The sequence below is a fragment of the Magnolia sinica genome, chromosome 12 (assembly GCF_029962835.1).
Source record: "Magnolia sinica isolate HGM2019 chromosome 12, MsV1, whole genome shotgun sequence".
Classification (NCBI taxonomy): Eukaryota; Viridiplantae; Streptophyta; class Magnoliopsida; order Magnoliales; family Magnoliaceae; genus Magnolia; species Magnolia sinica.
In genome coordinates, this window is record NC_080584.1 from 27,228,304 (window position 1) to 27,244,222 (window position 15,919).

The 15,919-nt window shown below is 39.1% G+C and overlaps 1 protein-coding gene and 1 long non-coding RNA gene across 3 annotated transcripts; both read left to right on the plus strand.

Annotated features, from left to right (window-relative positions):
• The first annotated feature begins 2,412 nt into the window (after positions 1-2,412).
• Positions 2,413-5,597, plus strand: LOC131221149 (uncharacterized). 2 transcript variants are annotated; one of them, XR_009159026.1, is made up of 4 exons: positions 2,413-3,149; positions 3,867-3,995; positions 4,198-4,265; positions 5,350-5,597. It is a non-coding gene; the product is annotated as an uncharacterized LOC131221149 (long non-coding RNA). The 2 variants fall into 2 exon arrangements; XR_009159027.1 differs by having other exon boundaries at positions 4,201-4,265.
• Positions 5,598-13,311: 7,714 nt separating this feature from the next.
• On the plus strand, positions 13,312-14,004 carry LOC131219997 (E3 ubiquitin-protein ligase MBR1-like). The gene has a single exon (XM_058214976.1). The coding sequence runs from the start codon at positions 13,312-13,314 to the stop codon at positions 14,002-14,004; it is 693 nt and encodes a 230-aa protein (XP_058070959.1).
• The last annotated feature ends 1,915 nt before the right edge of the window (positions 14,005-15,919 follow it).

Below are 15,919 nucleotides of genomic sequence, written 5' to 3' on the forward strand. Positions count from 1 at the left end.
ATTCACGTATGGAAATCCAAAACAGCATATCAACAAACACATGGATTTCACTATATTCAATATAGTTCATATATATGTGTAAAGTACGAGAAACATCGTTTCTAAGCATGTGATAGCAATAAAGTCAGTCATAAATCATTAACTGACATTAAAAGCCTTGAAAACCATAACCTAAACATTTATAATCCGCACCTTACGTCGGTAGACTCGTAATGAACTCAGTTTAAAAGCTAAGTCTTTGTCTATGGCACCACAACAACCTATAACAGGGAATAGGTTAGATATTCCACCATTTACACTATTGGAAACCCTAAAACAGATTAGGGTTAGGTTTTCTTACCTAAGAACGAAATCGGAATTGCTCGAATAGCGATACAGGAAGTGGTGGATAAGCACGTGGAGTAATGGGATTGAATCCCAGGAAGAAACGCTGACTCTCTCTCTCACTTTCTCTCTCTTTCCTTCTCTTTTCTCTCTTCTCTCTCTTAGGGTTTTCCAAATTCGTATGGAATGAGAGAGAGGGTTTAAGACCCTTATATAGGCCCAGGATTGATGGAAATGGCCCCAGGGCCAAGGTATACTTAGGTTATAGCCAAATAGGGACTGTTCCGATCCAACGGAGCTGCTCTGGAGGCCCATTTTCTTCGCACGGTTGGACTTAAGCTCCTTGACATTGGATCTAAGTCAAGCTGAGTTTTCGGTCCGATCGGATTTACAGATCGACTGTGGCGGACTAGTTTCAGTTCAACGGTCACCGATACTTGATCAGGGCCACAAGTACACCGACATGTGTTGGAAGTTTTTCCTGATCCGAGGGTGTAATTGGGTCAGATTCTGACGGTCTGAATCCTTAGATTTGGCCTGCAAGTGAAACGACTCAATTCACTTAAATCCCAGTTCATTTTCTAAAGATATTCACGTTTCTCACACACTTCGCTCCGGGCTCAAGTTGTGCATTTCTGGATACTATTAGGACTTGATTTCCGAGGTGGTTGTTAAGTCCAGGAATGCAGTCCTAACCGTATGGTGTCACAGTAATCGGACTGTCGACACGCGGTCGAAGTCTGATACGGAGTTTCATGATACTCCCGAGAGCAACTAGGTTTTGAGATGGATCCTAGGTTTTCAGGTAATATAGCGTTAACGATTCTACTAGTTTTGGGTCTTGCAGTTCCTATTTAAAGTGGTTCGAGGTAATTCCACAATTAATTTAGTTTAGTACTTAACTAAATTCCACCCTAATTATGACAGAGTAAGGTCCTAGAGTAGGAGAGGCTGATCTTTCCAAATAACCTATTCGTTTTGTGAGATTCCATAAGGTTAATGGTCAAAAGCCCAATTTATTTATGTATTTACTATTTACAATAAGTTTTAGTTTAGGTATTGTTCTTCATCATTTAAACTATAGGATTTGTGTCTAATGTGAAAGTACTTAGAAACATTTGAAGAATATGGTGGTAAAAGGTGAGATTTTGAAGGAAATGGGTTGAAGAGGGGATTTGGGGACTTCGGGATTGAGTTCTGAGAAGTCAGTAAGGTGTTATGATCGACCCATTGCCTAAGGACGTCTATTTCCAAGTTGGCAAAAATCCGGGATGTTACACTCTCCCTCTCCCGTCCTCGATCTCTTCCCCTCAAACTCTCTCGATCTCTCTCCCTCATACTCTCTCGATCTCTCTCCCTTCCTCTCCCTCCGCCTCTCGATCTCCCTCTCCTCCCTCTCTCTCGATCTCTGTTTCCCTCGTTTTCTTCGACGTGTTGTTCCTTCTTCTATCTGTCTCCAACAATCGGAGAAAGTAGAAGAAAGAAAAGAAAATCGAAGGTACTCTCTCTTGATCTCTCTCCCTTTATCTATCTCTCTCGCTTCTCATTTTGATTATCAAAATTTGGGCAGCAGCCATATCCGCCGCTGTCCATGGCCGCTGACATCTGCATGTTGGTTGTTTGAAGAAATGCTTTAACCAATAACGTGTACCACTGTTGTACATTTAATCTCTCTGTTTCTTTCATACTTTTTTGGGCCATCCATGAATGGACTAGCCTGATATATGGGAGGGGAACAATCAACATGGATCCACCTCATTAGAGGCAGTGATCCCACACATATACCACTTTAGACCATGTATTAAAATGGAATTTCTAACTCCGTTTTTAGTGTATGATTGATTTTGTTAGTTTTTTAGCGCAACTCAATTCTAAGGGAAGGATTTGCCATGGATAAAGAGCCGTTTGGAAGGAGAAATTTCACTTTGCATTCCTTTCCTCAGTTGTGAAACTCGCTGAATGGAGAGTTGTTGAAAAACTCAACTGAGTTAATAAGAATTGAAACCTTGTACTCTGTTGCAGGGAAGAACTTAAACTAACCATTGATTAGTTTGATGACATTATTTATATTTTATAACTCATCTAAGCAATATTAAATATTTAATAATCCTAATGTAATTATTAAATATCGAGTCAGGTTGAGTCTTTGAGTCAACACGAACCTTCTTAACATGGTGTTGAGTTTTCCAACCCTCAATCCTGCGGTGAATCAGTGGCTCCCATGGCAGATGACTAGTTTCATCTTCACAACATTCATGTGAATGCATGTCTGTTTGGGTTGGCTGTGGAGCAGAGAACATGCCCAAGAATGCCTAGCCCCACTGATTCAATTGAAAATGACATAGTTTGCCTGTTGATTCTTAATACCTATTAGAACTAATTTCCCCCTAATTTTAATTAACAAAGCCCACTGTTAGTTGTTAATACTTGTAAGTTGGCATAAGTTGGCAACTTACAAGTATTAATTTCCTTTCCTAATTTTGTTGTATGAATTACTTTGGATTAATTGGGATTATCTTGCATTGTGAAAATCTTAATGAGATACTTGCCTTGACCTGTATTGTGAACTTGATGAATTCTTGATTATACTTGCCTGAAAGTCTTTTTTTTTTTTTTTTTTTAAATTTTAAAGGTAATGTCTTTCTGAATGTCCATCATTGGGTGCATGTTATGTTCCCTATAACTTCATAAGACCAGAGCATTGACATGCAAGTTATATGGTAAGAGGAGACCCTTTAAATGGTTCTGTGTACGTCTGTAACTTACCTCCTGGAACTGCTGAGAGTATGCTGGCTGATTTTTTTGGCACCATAGGGTTGCTAAAGGTAGGGAGTTCCACCAGGATCATTTTGGAACTATACTTGGTCCTAGTTTTGCTTATCTTTTCATATGCATAAATCGTGAGCTTTGGTAAGCCCACATGTGTACAGGTCAGCTAATGCACACACCACCACATATGCCAGTGTGGCAGACAGGTGAAATATCCAAACCATCATCAGAAGGGTACCAATGCATAGATTCCCTATTCCAAGAATCAGGTTGGTCCACTAGTCAGTTGGTCAGAATTAAATGAATAAAAGTACGGTTATGAAAAAAGCAGCCAAGGTTTTCTAATCTGCCAACTTATGCCTAGCCCCACTGTTAGTTGTTAATACTTGTAAAACCATGTTGTTGTTGTTGTTGGTTTTTCTTTTTTTTTTGCTTGTAGAATTATACATACGAATGTTGAGCCTTTCAGCGGTTAGTTGCTTTCTGTTCCGCATACAAAACTGTTTCCTATCACTTCTAATGTTGTTAGTCTCCCTATATATTGTTACACATACAATTTGTTATTGGTAGACTCTCATGTCTTATCTAATGGCACAATACACGCTAATAATTAGCCATTTGCATTGATTAGTTGTTACATGATATTTCTAACAGCTTAACTTGAGTTATTTGCATGCCAAGTTTGCAATTCATAGGTAATTTTTTAATGCCTGCGTATCATCCATCATGCTCAGCCAGAGTATAAATCTTTTCTCGTTCTTATGACCGAGCAGGTGATGACTTGACTTGTAGCCGATTCTACAGGATATTAATCTTAAACCCAGATGACTAGAGCATGTGAATCAACGTGCATGGGTCTCACACTACAAGAAAATGAAGCTTTACCGGCCCATTTTTTACCGGTAAATGTGAAGAAAAAGAAAAAGTGGAATTTAATTGAAATGATAGCATAAGATTGTGTTTCTGGGGTATATTTGAAGCAAAGAAGAGCTAGAATGATAAGTACTATTTTATGTAGTTTTGAATTCGCCGAGATTTATTTTTCTGTTTGTAGAATTTACATTGTTGGGTTCTTTGGCTTCCTTTTTTTTTTTTCCTCGATAGCAGGCACATTTTTTAAAGAAAGCTCAGGGTCTTTGTCTTCTCTCTTCGAAAGGTTCTTTGATGGGCAGGTGAATTTGAATTTCCTTGGAGTTTTATTCTCTCTGTCATTTTGGGGTAGGCGATTTTGATTTGTGCAAAATGTGGTTATTGTAAGTGTCTTTCATGCAAGCAATGGATAATCTAGTGGAAATTATTTGCATCGATTTGGAGGTGGTTTGGCAGCTTGGATTTTGGCAATTTTGGTGCTTTTGGATTTTGAATCCAAATCCATGCCAAAATCTTGTGTTTGGCACCTTGGAATTTGGTGGATTAGGATTTGAAATTGTCAAAAAGGGCACTTTTCATTTCCTGTTTAAAAGCTGGGTTGCAAGATCTGAGGATTTTCATTCTTCTGCAACAGTCATATTTCATATTCCATTCATAATCATCACAAGTCCAACATCCGGTCCCATCTGGGTGTAGGGCCAAGCTCATGAACTGTGTGAATCGGTCAAGATTCCACATTTCGTGCTATCCAATTTTTTTTTCCTCTCAGAACTATCACGAGATCAAATGGGAGCTCCTTGTTAAGACTACAATCACGAGTGTTTCTGTCTACGGATGATAAGCATTATGTTTTGTTCACAGCAGTACGTAGATGTTATCTGATAGCATTTTGATTTTGTTTTGTTCTGCATTTGGATGCATAATTGAATTGAATTGCAAAAATTCATTTCAATAGGAAGGAAAATGGCCAGATTTGGTTCTGTTTCCCTCATATTGCAGCTAAGTTCTTTCAAGTCTAGCTTGAAGATAGCATTCTTGCAATTTGAAGACTGTCCAAGGAAATTTGAATTTGGTTACCCATTCATTACACTAGTAATCGTAATTAAATTCGATCCAAACATGCCCTTAAATTGTCTTTTAAGATGTCATGTTGCAATAACAACGTACTCAAAACAATGGATTTCACTAGCCAACGAATAATTATAAGCCACCTTCTTAATGACACCTGTTCTCTAAACTCATCTCTTTAAGAACTTTGGTTGATTTCATTTAGGATGTTTATCTGGAGTAAGGCTGCTTGTTGACATCTTTATGATTTCTCATCATAGAATGTAAATGGACAAGGTGCTTACTAAAATATCACATGTTATTCTTCTTTTACTGCAGTGTGGTGAATGGGGCTCTGGAATACCTTTCTAAGGATCTTGCGATTGCTGAGAACACCGTGCTACAAGGAAAGTGCAGCAATGATGCGTTTCTTTGATCATGATGCAAATCAGCATTTATTATTCATATCAGTCCAATTAAACTAAGTGTCATGGCATGCTACAATTAACCTATTTTAACCTTCTGACCTTACAATTTCATTCAATCCACACTTGTTCACGCCTTGTAAGTTGTAACAGAGTTTCATATGATCTCCATTGTTTATCTTTCAAGTGTTCAACATTACAATTTCTCATAACATTTAAGAGCTCCCATTAGCCCAGACTGTTCAGGTCTCCATTGACCTGAAGTCAGGTTTGGGTCAACCAAGTTTTAGGTTGCAGCTCTAGTAGGCACCACAGCAAGCCGTGGGTTGACCATTGGCTCAAAACAGTTTTTTAAGTGGGCTGAACTCAGGACTCATTTTTCATGCATTCTTTGATTAGCAGCCAAAATAGTTTTTTTTTTTTTCTTTCAATTGTGGGACTGTTTTAAACTGATTTTTGGTGTAGCTGATTGGAAATTCAAAAGATTTTATTTTTAGGATTTTTATTTTATTTTATTTTAAAGTTTGAGTGTTGTTTCTGTGATGGGTTTGGCTGAATTCGTATGTTGTTCGATTTTTAGTAACAAAGTCTGATTGAGTGTACTTTGATTCTCTTTTTTCCAATTCGGTTTTGAAATTTTGAATGTTAGAGAAGTGCTACTGTGATTTGTCTGGATGTATTTAAGTGAATATTTTGTGTGTTCTCTACACCATAATGATGTGTTTTAGTTTACCTTTGCTAATCTACTGCTCTGCTTTTCTGGGCAGGGCAGACTCCTATGATAGCTCACTACCATTTTGAAAATGGTGGTGTCTCTACATCCTCAAATGTGGCACTCATGTACGTCTATCCCATCCAGATCATCGGGACTGTGGGCACACGTTGGATGGAGCATATCTCTAACGCCACACTGATCAAGCAACCCTACTTGTCCAATGAGGGCGAAATGAGATGGTTTCTATCATATTTTCAGTAGTTTTTAGGATTATGCTCCGCCAGCAATTCTGGATTGCCATATGGCTGTGCCATGTGCAATGTGAAGTGTCATCACTCACCACCATTTTAAGTGGTGAACTATATGAATCTACCCTTCTGGGTGGTGATGCATGATGCATCTTTTTGGTTTCACTGGTGCTAATGGTTTAGCAAATCCACATCTTAGTCTCATCTGTTTATACATTGTCAGATTCTAGTTTTTTTTTTTTTTCAAATGTTATTTTTGTTTTTCTTTTAACTGTTGTTGTCATTTTGTGGTGGGGCTTTTTCTGTTTTTGAATTGTTGGTGGTGCTTTGAACTCGGATAGTGTTTCATTTTCATTTCTCTAATAATGTTTCTTATCACGTATGAAAATACTGTGTATTTTGTTTTTAATATTATTGTGCATGTTTCTGAATGGAGTTTGCACTCGTTGGTAAGAGGTGGTTTTAGTTCAGCCTCGAAAAAGGCGGGACTGGGATTTTTTGCTTCTTTTACCAATACATTTTCTTTTGGCAACATGTATCCAATCACCAGTGTAGTATCTAACATGCATTTGAATTTTTAGCTGGAAATTTTCTTACCGCAGCTTTGCACACTGAGTAATCGACCTCAGTCCGAGCTCTCCAGTTAGGCAGCAATGTAGCAGTTTGTCCTCCAAGCTTGTAAGTTTTACCACTTTTTCAAGGAAGATTCAAAAATTAAGCATTCATAGATAAAATGAGCATTCCTAAAACATTTGTGTAACGTCTATGTAGTCTCTGTGTGGCATGAGGCCCACCCCACCATTTTTGTGGCATCTAATTAACCTATCCAATAGGATTGCTTTATCAGAATTGGGGTTTTCGTCTTTTGATGATTTTTCAATTGGGTTATTTTTTCTTTTTGATTTGGATGCAGAGATTTCCAGTAAAATCCTTTTTTTTTATTTGATTTGGTGTTTTAATACTGATTTTGATCTTCTTCTTCTTTTTGTTTTTAAAATATAGCTAACATATGCTCATTTGAATTCTTTATCTGCCATTTTTGCAGGATTAAGAAACACATCATTTGCAGGATAGTTCTCATTACACAAACTATATACAGGTTAGTTCTCATTACACAAACTATATACGCAAGGCAGTAAATTTTGTTAACTTGATATATGAAACTCGATTGCAATTTATCTTTCAAAAGAATGAAGCGAGCCAAAAGACCTTCCTGGTGACCCATGGGCTGAGTTATGTCTATTCCTAACAGAGCGAGCCAAAAGACCTCAAGTAGCCCAAAGGCCTAATGACCAGGCACATCCAAGCCTACCATTCTTGTAATATTTTGAACCTTGGTCGCCTCTAAATACGTTATCAAAACCGTTGATCTGATGGGCCTCCATTGAGTTTGCTGTATGAACTTCTATATTAAACAATTGCTGAACATTGTAGTATTTACTGATCTGGTTTTTGGGATTTTCTTCTTTCCTACTCAAAGTAGAAATGTTTATATAATGATTATCAGCTATTCGTACAGCAAACACACTCATAAACGGCGAAATCTGGATTGAACTGAATTCTAAACAAAATGCATTGTAATTTTCACTGATTTCTTTAAAACTATAATTTGATTTTGGGTTTTCAGGGATATGTACTTCTCATAATCCAAGCACATAAAAAGAGCCTGTGGCCGGCATTGCCATGCGAGAAGTCGTCATGTGTGAAAGGTGGCCAAGCTCTATTGTTTTACAGTGCAATCTTCTTAATGGCATTGGGAGTGGGCGGGATTCGAGGGGCACTTCCAGCTCTAGGTGCAGATCAGTTTAACCAGAAGGATTCCAAGGAGCGAAAATACGTAGCGAGCTTTTTCAATTGGTTCTTGCTCAGTATAAAAGTATCCATCGAAGTTATAGCAGCATCTGTCTTGAAGATGGGTTGCCAGTTATCTGACTGTATTCTCTTATTAGTCTCCTGTTCTTTCAGGTATGAATTTTCAATCCTGTTGCAGCAAGTATAATAATACATGTGACGTTGTCTTTAAACTATTTGAGAAGTGCGAGTTAGATCCTTGCGGAGGCGATTAGAAAAAGTAGGGCATGGAATCACGTCACCTTTTCTCTTTTATTTATTTTAATGAGAAAGATTTCTCTATGGCTCCGGATTTTTGGAAGCCTTAAGATCTATGGCTACGGATTCCCATAGCCTTTGACCATTTTTCTGAAAAACTTATGATTTAGGGGCGTCCAGCACAACCGCGCGTAAAGGTCCCTGACCGCTAGTAAAGTCTTTACCGACGCCACTTTTACGGCAGTTTCCTGACCGCCGGTAAAGCCTTTACCGGCAGTTTTGAACCGCCAGTAGAGGCCAGTTTTCTTGTAGTGGGTGGGCCCACAAAGTTTACTCGGTATGCTAAAGTGGGATTGAAATGGCTGTTGACCTAAACACTCACCATGTACTAGTGTCAAAGCTCCGTGGGGCCCAACTCAATGTATGTGATAAATATCTACACTGCTTATCCATTTTTTGAGCTCATTTTACGGCATAGGGCAAAAAATGGAGTAGATCCAAATATCATGTGGGCCATACCACATGAAACACTGATCATTTTATGACCACCATTGAAATCATCAGTGTCAATATCAACTTGATCAAAAAAATTTGTGGCCCATACAAAGTATTTCATGGTCAATCACCTTTATCCATGTCCGTGTGACATTAACATCAGTTTGGATGGCAAATAAACATTACAGTAGATCCTAGGAAAGTTTTAATGGTGGTTGTTCAATGGTCATTATTTCTTGTGGTATAGCCCACCTGAGATTTGGAACTACATTTTTGGGCTCATGTCCTAAAATGATATAGAAAAATGAATGGGCAGTGTGGACACACAACGCATATATTTCGGTGGGCCCTACGGAAAAATCCAGACGAAACTAATCCTTCAAGTGGACTTGGATTCAGTTGGTCAGTTTTAAAAAAAGTTGCATGAGCCCCACCTTGATGTATATGTTTTATCTACTTCCTCCATTCACTTTATGATATCATTTTTAGGAATGATACAAAAAATGAGATAAATCTAAGTCTAAGGTGGCCCACACCAGAAGTCATAGTAACGATTTAATAATAATAAATAAATAAACGAGCGGACTTTTGTTCGAACTTGGCTCAGTTCAGCTCAACTCGGCTCATATATTTGGATCCAACCAAATCAAGCTCTAGCTAATATAATCTTGACCAAACCAAGATCAAACAATATGGATAAACTCAAAGCTCGGTCCATATAAAGTTGAACAGATGTGCCACGTAAACAAGCTAAACCAAACTTGGGTCACATCCAGTTCAACTCATCTGTCACAAATCCCAAGACACAGGAGAATTGGTGCCACGTATCCTAGCCAGTGATTTTCCTTTCCCATGGACGGTGTCTACATTGGGCTTATGCTTAAAACGACCTGAAAAAATGGATAGCAGCCTGCGTAAAACGCATGTCAGTGTTGGCCCTAGCACCTATCTATATGGAGGTGGATTCAGTGCCAAAGGCTTCCGTTAAGAATGGGGGATCCCCGTTGGCAACAACCACGGTAGTAGTTGCGGAATTACTGGACTGGAAGAGGACAACCTGTTGTTCCTGCTCCTCTTTCTTCGCTTCGAGGACGGAGGTCCTACTGTAGGTAACAGCAGGCACAAGCACTTGACCAAAGGGGACCAGCGCTTCTACTCCTCCACCGAGGAGCGGTTCGCAACGAGAAGCAAGGGATGTCATGAACGGTGGGAGGTCACGGAGAGGGAGTTACTGTGCTAGCCATCCGTTTTGAGAGCTCATTGTAAGACATGTGACAAGAAATGAGGTGGATCAAAAAGTCAAGTAAACATTTGTGGGCTTATGAATGAAACATTCATAAGCCCACAAATGTTTAATAATGGGATAAGGTTTTCTTCTTCTTCTTCTTCTTTTTTTCATCCCAGTGGGAGTGAACTTATAAATGGTTTGGATTGCATATAAACATAAAGGTGAAGCCTAGGAAGGTATCAACACTAGGCATTTATTTCCCCAGTTTTCCCTCTCATTTGGCCTCCTTGAGCTCTAGAGTTTCCTATTTTTTTGTCACGTCCTAAAAGAGCCTTTTCCCACTGTAAATCTCACCTTTTGAACGCTTATAAACTTTACTTTCTAAGAATAAACCATTATGCACGGAACACTATTTGCAGACAAAAATACCCTTGCATCACGGTGGCACCGTGATATCCATGGTGCCACCATGGAACTCTGTGTTGTCCCCGGTGGCACCGTCCACTACCAAAAAAAGGGGTCAAAGCCTAAGCAAAATACCTATGGCTACGAATTATAACCGTAGCCTTCCCTAGCATAGTCATTGCTTCTTGAAGACATGTGACAAGAAATGAGGTGGAGCAAAAAGTCAAGTAAGCTATAAAAGTGGGAAACATTGGGGATTGAATGAAACATTCATGAGCCCACAAATGTTTAATAACAGGATAAGGTTTTCTTCTTCTTCTTCTCCCTTTCCTTTTTTTTTTTTTTCCAATTCATCCATGTGGGAGTGACCTTATAAATGGTTTGGATTGCATATAAACATAAAGGTGAATCCTAGGAAGGTATCAATGGTTTTGCATTTATTTCCCAAGTTTTCCCTCTCATTTGGCCTCCAAGAGCTTTAGAGTCACCTATTTTTTCGTCACATCCTAAAAGAGCTTTTTCCGACTATAAATCCCACCTTTTACCCACCGTCTTTTTTGATCACTCCTAAACATTACTTTTCAAGACTAAACTATTATGTACAGAAATACTATTTGCATATGAAAATACTTTTGCATTCACGGTGGCACCATGATATTCATAACTCTATGTTGTCCTAAAGGTGGCACCGTCCATTACCAAAAAAAAGAGTCAAAGCCGTAGCAAAACATCTATGACTACGGATTATAACCCTAGCCTTTTGTAGCATAGCCATTACTCCATTATATTCGTAGCCATTAGTTCTATGGCTATAGATCTAATCCACACCACATGAAGCGGTGGGGATTTAAAGCCTACCATTAAAAGCTTCCTAGGAGCCACAAGTTTTGGATCAAGATAATATTAATGTTTTCCTCTTGTACAGGTCTGTGGGACCCTATGAACAGGTTGGATGATGACAAAACATCATAGTGGGCCTTAAGATAAATTTCAACTGTAAGAGTTTAATCCCCAATTCTTCATGTTGTGTGGTCCACTTGAGCCTTCCGAATGCCTACTTTTTTGATAAATGAAGGGAAAACACAAATATCAGCTTTATCCAAAAATTCTGTGGGCCCCAGAAATTTTCAATGGTAGAATTTCAATTCACACTGTTTCCCGTGGTGAGGTACACTTGAGACTTGAATATATTTCATTTTTGGGATCAAGCAATAAAATTATCTTTTAAAATGGATGGACGGAGTAGATAAAATAAGTAGATCACGGTGGACCCTACGGAGTTTACTCGGTACGCTTATCTCAGTACGCAATCCGCTTCCGAAGTTCCTGCGCTGGTAAGCCAGGTGGGGGCCACTGTGATGTAAGTGAGAAATCCACTCCTCCGTCTATGCACGTCGCCAGATCATTTTAACGGTAGGCATTTGCTTCCTAGGCTCTTTGAGTTTTCGATCCGCCTATTTTTAGTCACATATCTTAAAATGAGATCGCAAAATGGATGGACGGGGTGAATTTCTCACAAACATCATGGTGGACCCCACCAAGCTTACCAGCGCAGCAACTTCCTGTGTGATGGAAACGGATTGCGTACTGAGTAAACTCTGTGAGATCCACCTTGATTTATGTATTTTATCCGCTCCGTCCATCCATTTTCTCAGATAATTTTAGTGCTTAAGCCCAAAAATGAAGGAAATAAATCTTCAAATGGACCACACCACAGGAAACAGTTGGCTTGAACATCTACTGTTGAAAATTTATTGGGGGCTACAGAAGATTTGGATCAAGCTTATATTTGTTTTTTCCGTTTATGCACGTCTTCGTGATCTTATGAACAGGTTGGATGACATAAAACATCACTGTGGGCACTGGAAAGGTTTCAACGGTGGAAATCATTATCCCTACTGTTTCCTGTGGTATGATCCAATTGATCTTTGGATATGATTAGATTTTGGGATCTACCCCTTAAATTAGATGGAAAAACGGATGGACGGGGTGGATAGACCGCATACATTCAAGGTGGGCCCAATTGAGTTTACTCAGTACGATGAGAGCATACTGAGTAACTCAGGACGCAATCCGATTTCAGGAAGGATACGGTGGGACGCGGATTGCGTCCTACCCCCGTCCGGACGGTAATCCGTCTGGGCAGGGCTCTGTGGGGCCCACAGTGATGTAAGTGTTTATCCACGCCATTCATCGTTTTTCTCATATTATTTTAAGATATGAGCCAAAAAATAAGGCAGGTCTAGGAATTAAGGGGATCACAAGGTAGACATTGAACTTCCACCATTAAAAACTTCTTGAGAGATGGAGAAGTTTCAGATCAAGCTGATATTTGTGTTTTCACTTCATCCACGTCTACATGACCTTATTAATAGTTTGCACTGTAAAATAAACATCACGGTGGCCCTTAGAAAGGTTTCAACGGTGGGTGTCATTATCACTGGAGCTTCCTTTGGTGTGGTCCACTGGATCTGTGGACATACTTCATTTTTTAAGATCATACCTTAAAATGATATGAGAAAAGCGATGAACAGCGTGGATAAAACACTTACATCACGTTGGGAGCGCCCCCCCCGGACGGATTAGGGTAGGACGCAATCCGCGTCCGATACGGTGTAGACATAAGTCGTAGTCTCGTAGAAAAGGAAAGCTGTAAGTCAACCTTTTCTTCTCCTTCCTCTCTACAGAGCTTTCCTTCAACTCTTTCCTTCCTTCCTTAGAGAGCTTACCACAAACATGGCCCGTGATCACACCATAAGTTGTAAGATTTCCGGCCAAATAAAGAAAAGTAATGAAAATCAAGAACCAATCGCAGCCATCGAAATTCGTCTGAAGAAGAAGCATCGTCAACTGCTAGATTTGTCCAGACATGATCTCACTTTTACAGTTGCCACTGACACGGAGATTCTGAACATAACTAAGTCCTTGTCAGTCGAGATGTCCAGCTTACTCATTCCACAGAACCTGCAGCTCTTCATTCCCACAATGCTTTCCGACCTAGAGTTATGTTCCTGTGCACTTGGAAATTTGAAAGAACCCATTGCCGTCTCTCTCCGTTCTATAGCAGAAGAGGTGGTTAGAAGGGGACGTTACTCGCTGCAGGTTGTATTGGAGATTCAACATCTTACGTCATCTTTCTACTTTGAAGATGAAGTGATCCACCAGGCTACTACAGACTCGATGGACATAGATGGGAACAGTGGAAGATTCGGCGGGACCCCTGCTTCAAGATCATCAATTGAGGAGGCTTTGAGAACAGAGAAGGTAGGAGAAAGAGATTGGATGGAGAATTGTAGAATTTGTTTGGATGAGTTTGGTGAAGGTATGGAAGTAAAGCGCATGCCTTGCTTGCATGTTTTCCACGGAGCTTGCATTACTCAATGGTTGAAGCAGAGTAGCATGTGTCCTTTGTGCCGGGTTAGGGTTTAAGGAGGAGGATATACATTATTCTTTTTTCTTCTTTTTTTATTTTCTATTTTTAAAATTTTTTAAATTCTTTTATTTCTGATGATATATTTTGTATTTGAAACTACGTTTAGAATGATGGAATCAGGATTCATTTATTATTTGATGATTTGTTCAATCTTGAAAGAGTCATAGGTTATTGTGACTCTAGTTTTATTGATGTGGATCAATAATTCTTGGGGCTGTATGTTTGTGGGAGCCAATTAGGTGCAGCCCTTAAGGTGGGGCCCACCTTGATTCATATATTCTATATTCAAGCCGTCCATCCGTTTTGCAATTCATTTTAAAGCATTAGCCCAAAAATGAAGCAAATCCAATTCTCAGGTGGATCATAGTGTTTGAATGCCTTACCATTAAAAACTTCCTAGAGCTCACTTTTCGTAATGTTTATTTGCCATCCAACATGTTAATAAGGTAAATATAAGCCTTGATGAATGAAAAAAATAAAAAATTAACAAAAAAAACAAATATGAGCATCATCCAAAACTTTTGTGGCTCATTAATGGTCAATCACCATTGTGTCCTATGGCATGGTGCACCTGAGAATTGGTTCTGCTTCATTTTAAGACTCATGCTCTAAAATGATATGATAAAAACAAAACATGAATTTGCTCAGAATATTTGACAACCGCCCAAAGGGAAATGCCTTCTTTTTTACCTTGATAGTTTCCATTCTGCTCTTTTAATAACATCGGCCCAAAGGTGATTCACAGATCTGACCACACATAATAGGAGACCATGATAAAAGGACAGAAAGGAGCCCGTTGCATCCAAAACCTAATTCTAACCCCGCTTTTCTTTCACCTTAAGCCCAACACCATTTCAATTCCTCCCTCCTTGGATACTGTTGTTTGCTAGCTTGGTTTAGATCTTGCATTCAGACCACATTGCCTGAACTTTTTTTCCTCGAAGGTTTCTTGACCTGACAAGTCCAACCAGGTCTGAGCCAAAACAAATCGCTTCGCGAGTTTCACAATAACTCAGCTCAATGTCTAGCTGAGTCAAGTTAACTCAGCCAAGTTTCGAGTCAAGTCACCACATATGCCTGCTACCAGCTTGCCAGAAGATGCAACCATGATGTTTCTATTATATCCTCGATACTCTTGACAGTATATGATACTTGATTTGTGGGCACTAAGAACTAGTACACATGCTGCATACATTAATTCAAATTAAACCGACAATATTATTGAATCATTGTAGCTAAGTCAGTTCCAAACCAGATTAACTAAATAATCCTAACCTCTATTTTTTGGAGACTGCTTTGATGAAATAGGACTAATGGATATTTTCCATTCTTAAACATCCGACAAATGTCCACCAATCTGACAGTCGCAGTATAAATAAACATAATTTACAGTTCAAAATACAGCTATATTAGGACACATAATTTGATAAGTTTAATTTGAATTACTTGTCTTACATGTATGCTATTTCCAAGTAATTTCTAGGTGTCTGTATCATCATCGCATGCATCCAGAGTATCAAAGGCTTTTCATCCAAACATTTACAACGCATTAAATCGATCCTTTACGCAATCTGTAGCCAGTCATAACGCATGAAATCAAGCAAGATTGGCCGTACCACCTGTCATTGCCCATTTACAAATTCGACCATCAACATACCCAATCCAAGACTTGCAGGGCATCCAAACAGGCCACAGCCATATATTTAAAATAATAATAATAAGTTGAGAAAACCTAGATTACCTGTATTGGACAGACCTGCCAATCCAATGTGGATCATTGCGTATTTGTGTCTAAGTCTGTGGTTTTCCAACTTTTGGGCTATGGCCCATCCACAAAGAGAACCAAGCACAAGCAGTCTAATAGTTCAAAAACTCACTCAATTTCTAGCAGGGTTGGGTTAATTCGAGTCT